Source organism: Lepidochelys olivacea (assembly GCF_965140295.1).
Source record: "Lepidochelys olivacea isolate rLepOli2 genome assembly, chromosome: 11".
Taxonomy (NCBI): Eukaryota; Metazoa; Chordata; order Testudines; family Cheloniidae; genus Lepidochelys; species Lepidochelys olivacea.
The window spans coordinates 69,664,092-69,683,455 of NC_140421.1; the positions used below are offsets into that span (position 1 = coordinate 69,664,092).

General features: G+C 43.7%; 1 protein-coding gene across 2 annotated transcripts in view; it reads right to left on the bottom strand.

Moving 5' to 3' along the window:
* Positions 1–6,402: 6,402 nt before the first annotated feature.
* LRRFIP1 (LRR binding FLII interacting protein 1) overlaps positions 6,403–19,364 on the bottom strand; it is a 184,459-nt gene continuing 171,497 nt past the window's right edge. For both annotated transcript variants that reach the window (XM_084644015.1, XM_084644017.1), the window contains 5 exons: positions 14,715–14,761; positions 12,720–12,837; positions 12,083–12,162; positions 10,094–10,198; positions 6,403–7,142 (listed from right to left, as the gene is read on the bottom strand). In XM_084644015.1, the coding sequence (XP_084500141.1) occupies positions 7,032–7,142; positions 10,094–10,198; positions 12,083–12,162; positions 12,720–12,837; positions 14,715–14,761 (461 nt within the window). In that variant the 3' untranslated portion in view covers positions 6,403–7,031. The remainder of the gene's footprint in view (positions 7,143–10,093; positions 10,199–12,082; positions 12,163–12,719; positions 12,838–14,714; positions 14,762–19,364) is intronic.

A 19,364-nucleotide genomic window follows, 5' to 3' on the forward strand; every position in this document is an offset into this window, starting at 1 on the left:
GCACTTCCTGATGAACAAAGTATTCGTTTTAATTTTTTGGCCCAACCCTTATTGTTACTGATTTTTCTCCTGATTTTTGCCACAAGACAGTATTTTCACCGCTACCACAAGAAGAGATGCCAAGCAGCAATCAATCACACAACTTAATCCTTTAATAAAATACTATGGTATGTTTATTTTAATAAAAAACTTCATTGTATTTTGTAGACACTAGAGGCTCTATACACCAGAAATGATAAAAGTCACAGAAAGTTGCAAATCTGGTTTCTACATCTAGTTTGACGTATTCAGCAAGAAACCTGGCTCTGCATCTGAAGAGTCTTGCCTAAAAGTTCAGTTGGAGGTGGAGATTTCATTTAAAGGAGTCCTTTTACCCACTATACAGCTCTATATACAATTGACTAGGGCAAGAAATTATGGTCTAGGTATACTTAAATCCTGCCTCAGTGCAGGGGTATGGCCTCTTGAGGGCCCTTCCAGCCCTACATTTCTCTGCCCTGGTCTACACTAGGACTTTAGGTCGAATTTAGCAGCATTAAATCCATGTAAACCTGCACCCGTCCACACGATGAAGCCCTTTATTTCGACTTAAAGGGCTCTTAAAATCGATTTCCTTACTACACCCCTGACAAGTGGATTAGCGCTTAAATCAGCCTTGCCGGCTCGAATTTGGGGTACTGTGGACACAATTCAACGGTATTGGCCTCTGGGAGCTATCCCAGAGTGCTCCATTGTGACCGCTCTGGACAGCACTCTCAACTCAGATGCACTGGCCAGCTAGACAGGAAAAGAATCGCGAACTTTTGAATCTCATTTCCTGTTTGGCCAGCGTGGCAAGCTGCAGGTGACCATGCAGGGCTCATCAGCAGAGGTGACCATGATGGAGTCCCAGAATCGCAAAAGAGCTTCAGCATGGACCGAACGGGAGGTATGAGATCTGATCGCTGTATGGGGAGAGGAATCCGTGCTATCAGAACTCCATTCCAGTTTTCGAAATGCCAAAACCTTTGTCAAAATCTCCCAGGGCATGAAGGACAGAGGCCATAACAGGGACCCGAAGCAGTGCCGCATGAAACTGAAGGAGCTGAGGCAAGCCTACCAGAAAACCAGAGAGGCGAACGGCCGCTCCGGGTCAGAGCCTCAAACATGCCGCTTCTATGATGAGCTGCATGCCATTTTAGGGGGTTCAGCCACCACTACCCCAGCCGTGTTGTTTGACTCCTTCAATGGAGATGGAGGCAATACGGAAGCAGGTTTTGGGGACGAAGAAGATGATGATGAGGTTGTAGATAGCTCACAGCAAGCAAGCGGAGAAACCGGTTTTCCCGACAGCCAGGAACGGTTTCTCACCCTGGACCTGGAGCCAGTACCCCCCGAACCCACCCAAGGCTGCCTTCTGGACCCAGCAGGCGGAGAAGGGACCTCCGGTGAGTGTACCTTTTAAAATACTATACATGGTTTAAAAGCAAGCATGTGAAAGGATTACTTTGCCCTGGCATTCGTGGCTCTCCTGGATGTACTCCCAAAGCCTTTGCAAAAGGTTTCCGGGGACGGCAGCCTTACCTCATGGTAGGACTTCATGGTAGGACACTTTACCACTCCAGGCCAGTAACACATACTCGGGAGTCATTGTACAACAAAGCATTGCAGTGTATGTTTGCTGGCGTTCAAACAACATCCGTTCTTTATCTCTTTGTGTTATCCTCAGGAGAGTGAGATATCATTCATGGTCACCTGGTTGAAACAGAGTGCTTTTCTTCAGGGGACACTCACAGGAGCCCGTTCTTGCCAGGCTGTTTGCCTGTGGCTAAACAGAAATGTTCCCCGCTGTTAGCCACAGGGAGGGGGGAGGGTTGAGGGGGTAGCCACGCGGTGGAGGGAGGCAAAATGCGACCTTGTAACGAAAGCACATGTGCTATGTATGTAATGTTAACAGCAAGGTTTACCCTGAAAGAGTGTAGCCACTGTTTTATAAAATGTGTCTTTTTAAATACCGCTTTCCCTTTTTTTTTTCTCCACCAGCTGCATGTGTTTCAATGATCACAGGATCTTCTCCTTCCCAGAGGCTAGTGAAGCTTAGAAAGAAAAAAAACGCACTCGAGATGAAAAGTTCTCCGAGCTCATGCTGTCCTCCCACACTGACAGAGCACAGACGAATGCCAGGGTGCAGGAAAGCACAAAATGACCGGGAGGAGAGGTGGCGGGCTGAAGAGAGTAAGAGGCGGGCTGAAGAGAGGGCTGAAGCTCAAATGTGGCGGCAGCGTGATGAGAGGAGGCAGGATTCAATGCTGAGGCTGCTGGAGGACCAAACCAGTATGCTCCAGTGTATGGTTGAGCTGCAGCAAAAGCAGCTGGAGCACAGACTGCCACTACAGCCACTGTGTAACCAACCACCCTCCTCCCCAAGTTCCATAGCCTCCACACCCAGACGCCCAAGAATGCGGTGGGGGGGCCACCGGCCAACCAGCCACTCCGCCACAGAGGATTGCCCAAAAAAAAGAAGGCTGGCATTCAATAAATTTTAAAGCTGTAAACTTTTAAAGTGCTGTGTGGCATTTTCCTTCCCTCCTCCACCACCCCTCCTGGGCTACCTTGCTAGTCATCCCCCTATTTGTGTGATGAATAAATAAAGAATGCATGAATGTGAAGCAACAATGACTTTATTGCCTCTGCAAGCGGTGATCGAAGGGAGGAGGGGAGGGTGGTTAGCTTACAGGGAAGTAGAGTGAACCAAGGGGCGGGGGGTTTCATCAAGGAGAAACAAACAGAACTTTCACACCGTAGCCTGGCCAGTCATGAAACTGGTTTTCAAAGCTTCTCTGATGCGTACCGCGCCCTCCTGTGCTCTTCTAACCGCCCTGGTGTCTGGCTGTGCATAACCAGCAGCCAGGCGATTTGCCTCAACCTCCCACCCCGCCATAAACATCTCCCCCTTACTCTCACAGATATTGTGGAGCACACAGCAAGCAGTAATAACAGTGGGAATATTGGTTTCGCTGAGGTCTAAGCGAGTCAGTAAACTGCGCCAGCGTGCCTTTAAACGTCCAAATGCACATTCTACCATCATTCTGCACTTGCTCAGCCTGTAGTTGAACAGCTCCTGACTATTGTCCAGGCTGCCTGTGTACGGCTTCATGAGCCATGGCATTAAGGGGTAGGCTGGGTCCCCAAGGATACATATAGGCATTTCAACATCCCCAAGAGTTATTTTCTGGTCTGGGAATAAAGTCCCTTCCTGCAGCTTTTGAAACAGACCAGAGTTCCTGAAGATGCGAGCGTCATGTACCTTTCCCGGCCATCCCACGTTGATGTTGGTGAAACGTCCCTTGTGATCCACCAGAGCTTGCAGCACTATCGAAAAGTACCCCTTGCGGTTTATGTACTTGCCGGCTTGGTGCTCCGGTGCCAAGATAGGGATATGGGTTCTGTCTATAGCCCCACCACAGTTAGGGAATCCCATTGCAGCAAAGCCATCCACTATGACCTGCACATTTCTCAGGGTCACTACCCTTGATATCAGCAGATCTTTGATTGCGTGGGCTACTTGCATCACAGCAGCCCCAACAGTAGATTTGCCACTCCAAATTGATTCCCAACTGACCGGTAGCTGTCTGGCGTTGCAAGCTTCCACAGGGCTATCGCCACTCGCTTCTCAACTGTGAGGGCTGTTCTCATCTTGGTATTCATGCGCCTTAGGGCAGGGGAAAGCAAGTCACAAAGTTCCATGAAAGTGCCCTTACGCATGCGAAAGTTTCGCAGCCACTGGGAATCGTCCCAGACCTGCAACACTATGCGGTCCCACCAGTCTGTGCTTGTTTCCCGAGCCCAGAATCGGCGTTCCACAGCATGAACCTGCCCCATTAGCACCATGATGCATGCATTGGTAGGGCCCATGCTTTCAGAGAAATCTGTGTCCATGTCCTCATCACTCACGTGACCGCGCTGACGTCGCCTCCTCACCCGGTATCGCTCTGCCAGGTTCTGGTGCTGCATATACTGCTGGATAATGCGTGTGGTGTTTAATGTGCTCCTAATTGCCAAAGTGAGCTGAGCGGCCTCCTTGCTTGCCTTGGTATGGCGTCCGCACAGAAAAAAGGCGCGGAACGATTGTCTGCCATTGCTCTGACGGAGGGAGGGGCGACTGATGACACGGCTTACAGGGTTGGCTTCAGGGAGCTAAAATCAACAAAGGGGGTGGCTTTACATCAAGGAGTATTTCAGGCAGGACTTCACGGAGGGTTCCAATAAGAACAATAACTTAGGTGCACCATTTCTTATTGGAACAAGGAGGTTCGCCTGGCCTCTGATTGATACATGGCTAGATTTACCTTGCTGCACCTTCTCTGTGAGTGACTGCAGTGTGACCTAGAGGAATGAGTCCCCTAGACAGGGGAGGGGGGGAAGCAAATGAGTACAAAACAAATCTGGTCTATTTCTTGTTTTGATCCACTCCATCTATCTTTTACATCTTTGGCTGGCAGCAGACAGTGCAGAAGGACTGCATGCCATCCACATCTCATGGCTGCTCGGCAGAAGATGGTACAGTACGACTGCTAGCCATCCTCCTCTCTTGCCTGCCCAGCAGAAGATGGTACAGTACGACTGCTAGCAATCCGTATCGCCTGCCTGCTCACCATAAGACGGTTCAATAGGACTGACTGCAGGACTAAAGAGAATGACCTGGTCAAGTCACTCCAAATTTAGTCCCTGCGCCCATGTCTGCCCAGGCGCTCCCAGCCGACGTGGCCAGGAGCACCTTGGACACGACGAGGATGGCTACCAGTTGTACTGCACCGTCTGCTGCCACAAGGCAATGGGTTGCTGCTACTGTGTAGCAATGCCGTACCGCGTCTGCCAGCGCCCAGGAGACATACGGTGACGGTTACCTGAGCGGGCTCCATGCTTGCCGTGGTATGGCGTCTGCACAGGTAACTCAGGAAAAAAGGCACGAAACGATTGTCTGCCCTTGCTTTCACGGAGAGAGGGAGGGAAGGGGGGCCTGACGATATGTACCCAGAACCACCCGCGACAATGTTTTAGCCCCATCAGGCATTGGGATCTCAACCCAGAATTCCAATGGGCAGCGGAGACTGTGGGAACTGTGGGATAGCTACCCACAGTGCAACGCTCCAGAAGTCGACTCTAGCCTCGGTACTGTGGAAGCACTCCGCTGAATTAATGCACTTAGAGCATTTTCTGTGGGGACACACACACTCGAATATAAAAACCGATTTCTAAAAAACCAACTTCTATAAATTCGACCTTATTCCGTACTGTAGACATACCCTCTGATTTCTTTAGGACCACAGAAGTCTCCTCATCCCAACTCCCTCTTCCAAAACACTGACCTACTCCTTCCCCACTGATAAGCCAGATGCCTGAATTCATTTAGATGGAATGAGGAGTGTTCCTTCTCTAGCCAGGGAAACACATCCAATTAACATTTTTATCTGACCTTTGGTGGTAATTAAGCATAGAGATAAGCAATACTTCCTTTAGTGGACAACAGCAGCGTCCTGTATTCTAACTTCTAAATATGGAGGGAGAAGCAAGAATAGTATGTGGACCAGAAACCTAAAACTGAGGTTGAGGAGAAATTTGGCCTCTTGACCCTGAATTTGGCTTAGTAGGTGGCAAGCAACAGAAGTGAAGGGAGTCTGCAACAGTCAGCATTCATGCAAAATTATTTCTGTTGAAGAGATATCTAATCTTATATCTGGAACAGAGTCTTTGGGAGTTTTGAACAATAATCATCTGCATTCCTTATGTACTACAAAATTTCTCTGGATGGGGGGACAAATTGCTGGGCTTTATTTCTCAGATAACTGCTTTGAATTCAACATTATAAATCTGTTCTAATGAAGCAGAGCTGTAATGCTAACTGTGAGTCACTAGATTGTGAAAACTGCCTGGGATATTTTAATTGGTTATGTTTTCTTTTTCAAGTTGAAAATTGTTTCGTAAAAGACCCACGGAACAGTTTTGCAATTACAGAACTTGTAGAAAAAATGTGTGTAGCAATGTATTCTAAAGTGCTTTTTACTTCTCAGCTACTTATCAAAAATTAGACTGGTAGATCTTTTGTAGAAGCACAGAGATTCCTAACAGCTCAGGTACTGGTAGGTGATTCCTGATATAGAAGAACCCTTCACACATTTTGTTTAAATCAATTATATTTGCTTCAACAATGGTAGTGAAATGACTTAAGTGCAATCCACCTTTTTTAAAACATGGCCTTACTCTGGTTTATTTATGCAACATTATTACATCCTTTAAAAGAAGTAGTTTACTTCAATTCCAAATATAGGGATTAAATAATACACATAAAAAGCTGTAATTCAGTGAAGCTATTGCCTATTCACCCTGAAATAAAACAGTCTTACGATTGAACTGGTGCAAAAATCCTTCCAATCACCTTCGTTTTATTGGCAAAGTCATTTAAGGTCACTTTTGCTTCCAAGACCATCGTCTTCCATGGTTTCCACTGAAGGAGTTTTGCTTTGTAATGGCTCGTGGTTCCACAGTGTTTTGTTAATGAACAGGCTACTATGAATATACTACTGTAGTCACTAAATTGCAGATACTGCCATGAGAAGTCCAAAAAATTACAGCTTCCTCCCCCCCCGGCCCTAAATTTCAGCAAGACAAAAGTCAAGTCCCAGTTTACTCTTTATTTTTAACACCATTTTAAATGGCAAAAAATGGCTACTGTGCCTTTCAGGATGAAGAACTAACAGGATGCCCGGTGTGCTTGTTAAATGGTGTCCAGGCTCTGTACTGCAAACATACCGAGTGGAAAGGCATCTACAGGCACAGCCATTTGGATCAGCTACTCCTATTTATATAGTGCAGCAGGATTGAATCTGCGTAGAGAGAACCACAGTTTGGTGGCATATAGCAAATGAGTGCACGTTTGGGGATTTTTTTGTTCTCAGAAGGTAGGATGATAAAGCATCCCAAACAGCCAAAGACAAGCTTCTCCAATGTTGTTCTCATTCCATCAAGTAGTAGTTTTCAGTAAAAGCTGGCTATTATTGCTGAGATAGTAAAGCACTTCGATTGGCCTTCATCTTCTCCAGCCGTTTCACTAGATGGCCATTGCTAACTTCAAGCTCTTCAGTTTTATCCAATGCTGAGCGAAGCTGAAAGGAAGAAGCAAAGGAAAAGCCATCACTAGCTTTTGAAATGTTTTTGCTTTCCTAAAGAATGTGGCTTGGGTGTCTTAACACTAATTCTATTCTGAATTCCATATTGCTGCAACCTCACTACAAGAACAAGCAGAAGGTCCTGACAGATTTTCAACAAGTTCTGACAAATTAAGCAACTGCCTGCACCATTACTTTGAAAGCCACACAGTGTATTTTATTCATAAGACATTTTTCCAAACTAACATGCCTCAGATTCTGAATCCAAGTGTGATGGTCTATAATATTATGGTCACCCCTTTTACAAGACTATGATAACTTTTGAACAAAGTATACCGTGTGAGGTATCATTTGAAAAGTCATAATCTGCTGAACATTATTATTCCATTGAAATATGTGTAGCAACACTATGTGTAAAGTTATGAGATTCTACTGTATGATAGTTACTGAAATATATTGTAATTCTGGGTAACACCCACAAACCAGTTTTTCAGAGACAAAGAGAGACTGGCCCCAGCCAGGTGTTAAAAACAAGCAGATACTTATGCGACCTTTCTCCCACCGGGGGGGGGGGGGCGGGGAGGCCGGGGAGAGGGAAGGCATGAATAAGCAATTTACATTGCATCACAGGAACATTTCAAACTTCACGTCCACAACAGACTGTGTGTCACCACGACTCAGCAAGGCTATTTCTAGCACAAGAAATTAAGTTATAAAGGGGGAAGAAAATGCTTGACTTCACCTTCTCCTTTTCCCATTTCTCTGCTCATAACATAATGAATCTCAAAGAACTGAGCTAAGGAGGGAGTGGTCCTAGGCTGCAAGGAGACCTAGCCTGTGAAATTTACAACAGTGTATGGTAAGACAAAACCTTTGCTTTTAAGTTCAGTTAGCTTTTTAAGTTAGGTATTAGCTTGCTTATTATTCTTTTATTTTCTTTTGTAATTAAATTCCAACTTTTAGCATTATCACTTGTAATCACTTAAATTCTATCTTTCTGTAGTTAAACTTTGCTTATTGTTGTATCTTAACCAGTGTGTTTGGATTGAAGTGCGTGGGAAACTCTTTTTGGGATAAGCCCTTATCCTTTTCCTTTGATGCAACGATGGACTTTCTATGAGCTTGAATTGTGCTGTCCACCACACTACTGAACAAGATGCACATTTTTGGTGGAAAATCTGGGACTAAATTTGCAGGTGTCGCCCTATATGTAATTCCTGAGTGACTCGTCAGCGTGCTCATGTATTTAGCGGGGAGTGAATTTGCATGCTGAGGGCTGTGTGAGCAGGCCAAGAATGGATGTTGTGACAGCACAACAGCGTAAAAGGCACCCCAGGCTAGAGTTAAGGGGACTCTGCTGTTCAACTCTCCACATTCTACCCTGGGGAATGTCACACCAACTAAATAGCTTTAATTTCAGAGGTGCTGAGCAAACCTCATTCTCTCTCAAGTCAGTGCAAACTCCAAGAGGAATAGTATGTGTTCAGCACCTCTGAAATTCAGGCCATTTACTTAGGTGCCTGAATATTACTACTTTTGCTTACTATACAGTAAGCTTACGGTAGCACCAACTTCCCAAACACTCATGAAGGACAGTTTCTGGTCCAGTGGTCTCACACTATAAAAACAGAAGTAGAGTGCGCGTTGGGGAAAAGGAACGGGAACATCAATAAGCAAGTAATAAAGTCACTGATTCATTATAGGCAGCATGGAGGAAATGGGTCTTTCTGACAAATTAAGCAAATTAAACAAATTAGAGTGCGCGTTGGGGAAAAGGAACAGGAACATCAATAAGCAAGTAATAAAGTCACTGATTCATTATAGGCAGCATGGAGGAAATGGGTCTTTTAAGAAGGCCTTATGTTGATAGAGTAGGGACACTGTGGATGAGATCAGTGAGGCTGCACCATGCAGAAAGGGCCACAATGAAGGCGACACAGAGGTTATTGTGTAAAACTGACAAATGAGCAGACAAGGGCTGGAGGAGCGGTGGATGGGCTGGAGGGGTGGACAATATGAAGCTTGACAAAAGATAAGTAGAAGGGGCAGAATTATACAGAACTTTGAAGGTGATGACAAGATGTTTAAATCTGAGGTGATCATGTATGGGGAGCCCATTGAGGGACATGATCAAAACAACAAGCAAGGAAGACTAGTTCAGTAGCTGCAATGTCAATCCATTTAAGTGCTTGACTTTAAGCACTGAAATTTGAAAATGTTGATATAAAATTTAGACTTCTGCCAAACATGTGAAGTTGCTTGTGTGGCCTATCTTCTATGACTTTATAGTTGATTCTGTGTCACTGTGGTTAAATAATGAAACATGACCTCTGATACCCCCTTGCCAGCATTCCCAGCTTCCCACTCATTTCTCATTTACACATCTCAATACGGTCAAAGATCTGAAAGTACAAAAACAGAAGCTGTAACTGAGAACTGATTCTTAATGAAGTTAGTTAAAGGACATGTATGCCAACACTTGTAACTTTTTATAGTACAAACACCAATTACTCAAGTCTTATGTATGCTGACTGAAATGACCATTTGGATTTGACACTTGTAAATGACACTGTCACTGAAGTAGAACTGTACTGAAGGATATGACCCTGGGATATGAGAGCTCCAGTCTAGTCAGTAGCACCAAGCCAGAGAGAGATGCTAGGCATTAAGGATGACGTTTCCTGAGAGTCAGTTACAGTGATCAGTTCAGGGGAAATGTGCTATTGTGAGTTGTCACAGTTGTGTTTGCACTAACCAGATCTAAGAGTCTGAAGATTCTGGACACATCCTTCAGCACGATTAACAGGACCAACACAAAAGTAGCCATTTACCTTGCAGTAACCCAAGAACAGTGGCAACTACTGGAGAAAATAGCTTTCAGAGATGTGTCTGCTTCTCCTCTGTAGAAACGGAATTTGCTTGTCTATAATGTTGTAACAGTAAATTACCTCTCTTTGGAGTTTGCGTTTCTCAGCTTTCAGTTCATCTTCTATTTTTTCAGCATTTTCAGCAGCACATTTGTATCGAGCTACTTGACCCTCCAACCGTATTACCTAAGGTTAAAAAGCAAGTATACCATTAAGAACTCTGTACAGGTAAAATAACTTCTAATCCTGTCTTTCCTTTGGCAACCCAGTGAAATTGGGAGTCTACACTGTGTTCTTATTAGAATGAAGGGCATGTTCTGAGAAATAAACTATGACCCAGAGATGTCAGTTACTGGTAACGCCAGGTTGCTTGTCCATATTTTTCTCTAATACTCTACTAACGATATGGGGAAATGCTTTAATGTATTACAAAAAATGTAATTTACCTACACTGAAAGTTAAACAGGGCAAACTTCTCTACAACCAGTGACTAAGTAGGGCCGTTCTTTCCTCCTGAAGAATAACTGTGTGGCTGACTTATGCAGGACAAAAGGCATAAGGAGCAGTGATATCCAACTGTGTTATGCAGACTTGTACTCCACACCATTTGCCTCCAGCCAGTCAAGTACTGCAGGTATCTGGATATAACCACGTTCTAAAGAGTTCTTGTATTTTCAAAATGCTATTAATACAGATCCTTGAAGTTGATCGTTGTTTTGAACTCTACATTTATAGAATAATATTTCTGATACGTAAATGAAAGTATTTCCAGTCCGTGTGAACACAATTAGATCGCTCTGACTCCCTAACAATCATTTCTTCAAAGCTTCTTACAGCAAACAAGACTAAAGGCTTGCCTACGCTGCCTCAGAGTTTGGACTACAGGGTGTGAATAGCAGTGCACACCAAATTGTTGCACTGTAACTCCCCCATGTAGATGCTGCGGGTACTAACTGAAAGGTTCATAGTTCGCGTTAATGTAGTCCTTTTCAAACAAGACTACTTTACTCCTGGGGGAATGCTGCACCACTGTGCAATGCAGAATTTGCACAGAATTTCATTTTTCCCCTTAGAATTTGCACTGCAGAGCTGCTGGCCGCCCATAGAGGCTGCTGTACCCCACAAAGCCTGGCTCCCAAGCTCGCAAATAGAGAACACTGTCAAGAGAAGGGGGAGCTGGAGAGTTCCCAGCAGCTGAAGTTCCCAGCATGCCCCAAAGGAAGGAGGCAGTGTGCAGGAAACTCCATATGTGCCCAGGACTCAGCAACATGCTCTTTCTCCCTCTACATCTTTGGGCTCTAGGAGTGCGGGTGTCTGGCCCCATGACTGGGTTCTGTGGGGAAGGGGTGGGCTGTCTGGGCTGGGAGGCCCCACGCAGCTCTCTCTAACACCCCCCAAATATCCTCTCCTAGTATGGACCTCTCCAGCATCCCCAAATACCACCTCCAGCACTCCCCAACTATAACCCCTCCAGCTCCACCTCCCACTCCCCCCCAGCAGTATCCTCTATTTGGAAACCTCTTTATGGTAATCCTACGGGGACAGAGCGAAAAAATGAGAATCAATTAAAAGACCTCAGGGACAGAGTTTTCTCCCAAAATGTGCCCAGCTGGCACGTGACACACCCAACAAAAGCACAAACAGAAAAACAGCAACTGGGTTGTTGAAGGGATTTCTTTAACTTTCTACTCCTGGGGGAATCTTTTTTTGTTGTCTGTATGGCAGACACGCTTGCTGACAGGTAGGCCTTTTGAAATAAATTACCAAAATGACTGAAACTGGCATGATTATATTGTGTTATTTTGACAAATAAAATATACAGAATTTTAAAATATCATGTGCAGAATTTTTAATTTTCTGGTGCAGAATTCCCCCAGGAGTATACCTCAGTGCGAATTAGAACCTTTTAGTTTGTGCCTGTAGTGTCCAGACAGGGGAGTTACAGCACTTTGGCCCGCACTGTTATTCACACCCCTGTAGTCTGACCTGTCAGGCAGTGTAGACATAACCTTAGTTTATCATGGAACTGTATTTCTTAGCTTATCACTCACTCTCCATGTGCAAACTTACATTCTGCTCCAGAGTTGTTATCTCTTGTTCAGACTTTGCAAGTTTAAATTTGAGGTCACTGATTTGTCTGTTGGCATCTCCTAAAAAAAATTACCAATCTGTTATCAGAAATGTAGGAACAATCTGGACAGGGCTCCAGTACATAAAATGCTGGAGCTTTAAAATGTTGCCTTATTACTATGTGGGGCTGGCTGGTGGGCAGGTGGTTCATGCTCTGTGCTTTGGCATGAAATACTCTGTAAAGTTCCCTTATACATGCAAGTTGGTACGCATAGACACTCCAGTCCCTGTTAGCAGGGAGCGACTCAGATCACATTACTTGACAGTTCTAAGAGCAGAATTGGTAGTGTGAAGGGAGCCCCTGCCCAGCCCTACTTGATAATACAAGGGAGGTTTCTGTGCAGCATAGTCTTGAAAGCGGAAATTGAACCGCTACGAACACCCCCCTCCTGCACCTACTGTAGAATCTTATCTAACTGCCCGTTGCACTGAAAATTCTATCAACGTAACAAGAATGAATTGAACAAGTGGACAGACAAGACAGCCTGTAAGTAACAGAGACTCAGAATTCAAGACTCAAGTGTAAACCAATATACCGCACATAGCAGTTTACTCTTAAAATGGAAATTAAGTTTACTTTGGAGATCAATCATGTGCATATCTGTCCCATTCTCAAGAACTTCATCTTCAGACTGCATATTCTCCATCTTGTCATTCTTCTGCTTCTCTTCCAGTTGTCCTTTTAGTGTTTTAATCTGAAAGTCCCAAAATAATTCATTAATTTCAGTGTCTCTACAGAGAGTGGTCCAAATCAATGTACAGACTGCCCCCCACGAAAGTTCAGTTGGCCAGAAGGAATGGTCATACTTAAATCATCTGTCTCAAAATATCCGTTTGTCATAAAGTAGTCTCCTACAAATTCCTTTGCAGCACTGTTTATCATGGGAAGTTATTTGCGTAACAGGGTGTAGATTCTAGAGTAGAACTACTACGTAACATTGAGGGGACAGAGTTATTGGTAATGAAGTTTAGACTCTACATGCAAATTAAAGAAAGTCAGATTTTTTACAACATGAGTTAATGCAGATGAACAATCATAATAGTCCCAAAGGTCTCAAGAGAATAACTGACAGGAATCTTTATCCTACCTTGGAATTTTATGATTTATAGTTTCACCATCAATAATCTGGCTATCATTTACCCAGCTATTGTATTCCTATTGCATTTTTCCTTCTAAACTGTATGTTGTGAAACAAAGATTGTCAGCAGCTGTCCAAGGACACAGAGGGAATCTGAAGTAGGGCTTCCCACACATTCACGGAAAGCTAAGATTATGTCATGGAGGTCCTGGAAGTCACGGAATCCGTGACCTCCAAAGGCCTCCGTGACATTGCGGGCCCCACAGCTGACCAGCCGCTGCCGGCAGCGGGAGGCCCCCACAGCTGACCAGTCTCTGTGGGCAGTGGGGGACCCTCCCGCAGCTGACCAGGGTGGCAGGACCCCCTGAAACTGACCAGCTGCAACCCGAGCTGCCACCCACCACAAGCAGCCGGGGCCCCACCACAGCTCCCAGTCGCCAGCAGCAGATGGACTCTGAAGCTGGTCAGTGGCCATGGGGGGGGGGGGGGGGCTCCTGCAGCTCCCAAGTGCCGGTGCTGCTCAGCAGCTGGGGGAGGTCCCCCACAGCTCCCCAGCCTCCATCACTAGCAGGTCCCCTTTCCCCCCATAGCTCCCCTGCTGCCGGGGTAGCAAGGGGGACCCGCCATCAGCTCTCGGCCCTTAAAGGTAGTGGGGGGACAGACCTGCAGGGGGACCACTCCCAGCCACTGGGATCCCTGCAGCTCCCAGCCACGACAGGTCACTGCTTCCATGATTTTTTGTTTTTTGCCCGTGACTTTTACTAAAAAAATCCATGACAAAATGGTAGCCTTAATGATAAGCCTTATGCAAAGACAGGCCAGCATGCAGACTGTTTACTGTTTAAAGGGCTGTTTTCTCTGGAATGTTTTTGTTCAAAGCACTTTGCTTTAAGAAGGCTGTCTGGTCACTGTTTATCACCATCATTGCTTCCCGAGAAAGCAGAACTGCCTGTTGAGATAATCATGGTTAATTTTGGGGACTGTAGTGCAAGGCCGAGTCTGAGTAGGAGAAAAGCATGATTCCATCCCAAGAAAGGTGGCTGTGTGAGGCCAGAGACCTGAATGAGGCACCCTTGAAGAGACCAGGAGGGGTCTACAGTGCAGTTAGCCCTGTGACACATGCAACTAGTCCATTTGGGGTGGAGGAGTGGGGGTGGGGGGAGAGAAGAGAGAATCCCCTGTTCAAAATCTTGATAAAGTTTTTTATGAAGATTGTTTTTGAGTGTGTCCTTTCCCGTCTATGACTGTTTTTTGGCAGAAATCTGCCTTACGCCCATCCCCATAAATATATCTCCAGTGTACAAAGCTGAACCCAGCTCTTGTGGAATAAAAACACTGAACACAGGAAGGGAAGCAAAGCAGCAGCTGCTATGCTCTGTTGGGCATTATCGCCTATGCTCTTTATGTTATAGGAGTATTTTGTTCTCTTGTAAATCTCCGCCTCACCATGTTGCTTTACCAGGCATCCAGCAATACTGAAATATGTTAATTACCTGTTCTAGCAAGGATTCTCGTTCACCAATGAGCTTTTTCAGTCTGTCTGAAAGAGAAGAGAGAGAACTCAGTACTGATTTAGTTAAGTTACATCTTTCAGGGTATATATTTAATCAAAGAAAGAATTGTGAAGGTTAGTGAAACTAATGATGAAGGTAGTTATGCACGTACCACAGGAAATGAGGTCACAGACAGGACTGGGAAGGGGTTTCAGCCAAAGGAAGTTATGTCATTCTCACTGAGCATGCTTGTCACTTCAGTAGCAGCACCCAGCTGCATGCAAACAGGCTAATCTTCTATTTTAGGTTAGCATGCAAGAACTCTAGGGTCAAACACAACTGCAACACAAAAATCTCACAAATCTTTAAAATTTAATATCATTAACAAGAGATTATATACACCTGCAATCATTGCTAATCATACATTAACATTTTAAAATCTTTACTAAAATCTTTGTAACTAAGTAGCTTGGCTACAACATTTTCTTTCATTATCTCTAGTAAAACATTTGCCTGTGTGATTTTTTTTTTTAAAAGAAATAAAGTCTGGTGAAGTGGTTCTCTCCATTTTAGTCCTTCAGGTCGAATATAAATAGGAGATTGTTAGCTTAGACAATTTGCTGTGTTAGAACTGAATTTTGAAGCAATAGGGATCAGTATACAAATACGAGCTAGCACACAGAATTAAAAAGATAATTTTGAGAAAAGAAAACTGAAGTAAACAAACACTCATCTCTTTCCTTTGAGGCAAAGGGAAACGTTTCAGCAGGTGCCATATTTTTTATGCAACAAGTGATTTTATGAACTGCGGAGCTACATTACCACCAAGTTGATTTTACCTTTATACTGAACAAAATACATTGAAAAATGTATTCCTTTAGAGCAGCTGAATTTGACCAACAGGATTTTCCTTTCTACAAGCTGCTCAATGTTTTGTTTTATACTGATTCTGTAGAGCATATATATTACTTTGTCCTCCCTACAGATAGAGAGACAGAGTGGACAGAAGTTGGTCCAGTAAAATATATTACCTCTGCCACCTTGTCTCTCTAGTATCCTGCGACCAACACAGCTACACCACCACAGCACTCCTTACAGATAGGCAGTCAGCTACATAGAGCCAAACATAGGTGCTGAACACTCAACATTCTTAGAGTTTGCAATTGACAACTCACAATCCGTTATAGTTTTTACTGAATATATTCCTAAGGATATAATTTGTGTAAAGAGACCTACACTGTATGTTTTGAATTCTTTTAAATATGAAGATAGTAGGCCTTTTTAGATCTTATATATGGAAAAGGTCATCCCTAAATTATTACCCTTTTTCTTTGTTGACACACTATACTTAACACAGGAAATAACTGTGGAATTGGAGATACCAGTATATGGTAAATGAGAAAACGTTGACTTTTTAAATGGAAGCCTCTATATATGGCAAATCTACAACGAACAATGGTGATTCGAGATAATGCAGTGACTCATCACGGTGGTGTGCCTACAGTCAGAGAGGTCATTCTAAGATTATGAAAATGCACCTTTTTATCTGTGGTGTCTGATACAACAAACACACATATCATAAGTAAGACGACAGTTCAGCACCATTGTACATCTACTGTATGAAAGCATTCAGCATTCAGAACTGCCCAAGAAATGGACAGGACACAGGGAATTTCAAGAACATCCATCTTTGTGGTAGCCAGGCATCTATGTGAAACCACATTTTGTATACTTTCTTGGGAAAGCAAAACTTTCCTGATATGAAACTGAAAGTGGGGGTGGAGAAGAAGGGAGGGACGGATGACTACCCATATATGACACGTTGTGGTAAGTCCTGCAAAATAAATAACTTGGTTTGAAACACATGTGCATATACAGTGGCTGAAAAGCAAAGGGAGGTGGAGAGCAGAATACCCTGCTTAAAGAAGGAAAATAGAGGAAAAATGGAAACAAAGCCAAAGAACAGAAGAGCAAGGAAAAATATTTCAAGGCTGGAGACAGGGTTGGAAGTCAAACATCAGAAGAAGACCCAGAAAGCAAACTGCTAAAGAACGAGGTTTAATATAGGACAGAATGTCCCATTTTAAAGTTAGCCCCACCTGCCAAATGGTCCATTTAATTCTGGAAGCTAAATTTAACCATGCACACATATATACACAATTATTACACAACTACCACAGTATTTACAGTATTGTACACATATGCCTTTTGTGTTTGAAATATATCTGCAGTGTCCAGAATGGAAGCACTTAATTGTCATAGTTATTTTTAGAGCTACCCGTTGCATTTTTGGGGGCACTTGCAAAGCAGTTTTTCACATCACTCCTCGCAACATAATGGACTCCTGTCTACTTCAATCACATGAGTCTTGTGCAGGTGTGAGGATTTGTGGAAGGGCAAGTGAAATGGTTCTTCTAGGTACAAACAAAACGTGTGCGTGTCTGTGTGTGTGTAAAAAGTTCTTTAGGTTCTCCCCTCTCCACCCCTCCTCACACGCATAGAAGAGGAGCCTGTACTGGGGTTTGTGAAGAAAAATCCACTATATTTTTATTTTGAAATGCTGCGGTTTTCTAACAAGCCAAGTGTCTGAGGGGCAGTAGGAGTATTACTCCATTCTACTGAATTCTATGGTGCCTTTTATATGTGGTAGCTAATTATCTTCTTTACGGGGTACAGTGTATCCCCATTTTGCTGATGATGAAAACTAAAACAGAGTTTGACTAAGGCATCTGTATGGCGTGCCAGAGCTGAGACCTGGAGACAAGATACCTTTGCCCTCCATCCCACGTTTAACCTATGTGGTGTCTCACGCTATTCAACTATCTCAGTTGTGGCCAGAAGTTGCTGTGGCTGCCCAGCAATGTAGCTGGTCAGTTGCAAGAAACCAAGGGGGAGAACTTGCAGGAGGTCCTAGTGCCATCAGCAGCAGCATGGGCAGTATTGCTCCCCCGGACCTGGGAACTCATTTGGGTTTGGGACCATCCCCAAACCATGGGTTATGTGTACCCGAAAGGCCAGCGTGGCAGCTGAAAGGTGGTGGTGGGAGGACTGCAAGTAAACCATGAATCTTTAGGAAAAATTCAGAGTCTAATTTTCAAGGCTAGTTTTAGGAAGAAGAGTACTAGGAACTTGGTCTTTTATATGAAAGCTGAGACTAGCGCTGCCATTGCTAGATACCCAGATAAACTGGAGCCATTGGCCACTGGCTTTGGAGGGCCCCAAAGGCTGGCTCTGATCACTTAATAGCCCCACATACAAAAGAAACTATAGAATTTCGTTAAAGAGTCAATGAGTTTACTCCATGAATTTGTACTTTTGTTGACTGAAGGATGACTGTAGCTCACGAAAGCTTATGCTCAAATAAATTTCTTAGTCTCTAAGATGCCACAAGTCCTCCTTTTCTTTTTTCTAATCTTTGGCATTATTACATAAACACATACTGGGAAGTCACGTTTCCTTTATAACAGTGCACATTTTGCTGGGTGCCATCTGTGTAATCTTGGAGGACTGGTAAGTAACCATTTTTGCCCTATTATCTGTGGTTCTTTTCAAGATGATTTGCCTGCATGGAACCACACTCATGCAGTGCACATAACCCAAAGCATGCATACAAAATGAGTGGAGATTCACATCGGAAAATGACCTAAGAACTCAGAGGCCTTGTCTACACTGGGTATTTGCCCTGATTTCAGCAATTGGTGGCCAGTCACGGATGTAGCTGCACCAGTAAAAACTCTGCTACATTGATGGCTGGCCACCGAATGCTGAAATCATGGCCAATATCCAGTGTAGAGAGTGCCCAAATTTGGAAAAACAGAAGACAATATGACCAAGTTATTAAATGAGTCATAATTGTATCTGTTTCCCTGGCCCTGTACTAATGTTCTAAAAAGTTCTTACAGATGTGCACACGCTTCAGAGGAAAATAAACTGAAATATTAATGAAAAACTAGTATTAACTTTCCCATAATTATGTCAGAAGTATTTAAATTACATTTCTCCTTATGAACAAGTTGTCTCCAGACATACCAAGTGCTGGTATATGCTTCAGTGGATTAGGCATCATTAACACATAACTATAAATGACTTCCTAATTACTGACAAAGTCTAGTGAGCACATTTATTTATATTCCATTTGAGATTCAAGCAATGAAAAAATCTTCATACTAGTTAACTGTACTATACAGTAAGAGGTGCTTTGAAGACTTGTTGCAGTTCATCAGATTAATAGTGTAATGATTATATTCCAATATTAACATTTATTGTCCTCAATCTTAAGGATTGCACATTTTCATAGAAACTGCACCAAAGCTGCCATCACAGTGTCAGAAAGGAAGCCATGTAAAAGGCACTGTAGGTTTAAAATTACTGACTCCTGTAATGTCATATTAAGTTCCTGGGATGTGGAGGTCAAGGTTTCTTAGCAGAATTAAATAACATCAATTCTACTACCTATAATGAGCATGGAGGAAAATGGTCAATAAGAAGTTAGACGTTTAGAGAAATTACAATACATAAAGCGTTTGAGAGGCCACTCTGCAATGCCTTTTTACAAAAAAAGCTTTTTGAATCTCTTATCAGTTTAGACTGAATTTTATGCAGGTTTGCAAGCAGTGCTCTGGACAGGTATTTTAAAGTATAAAATATGTT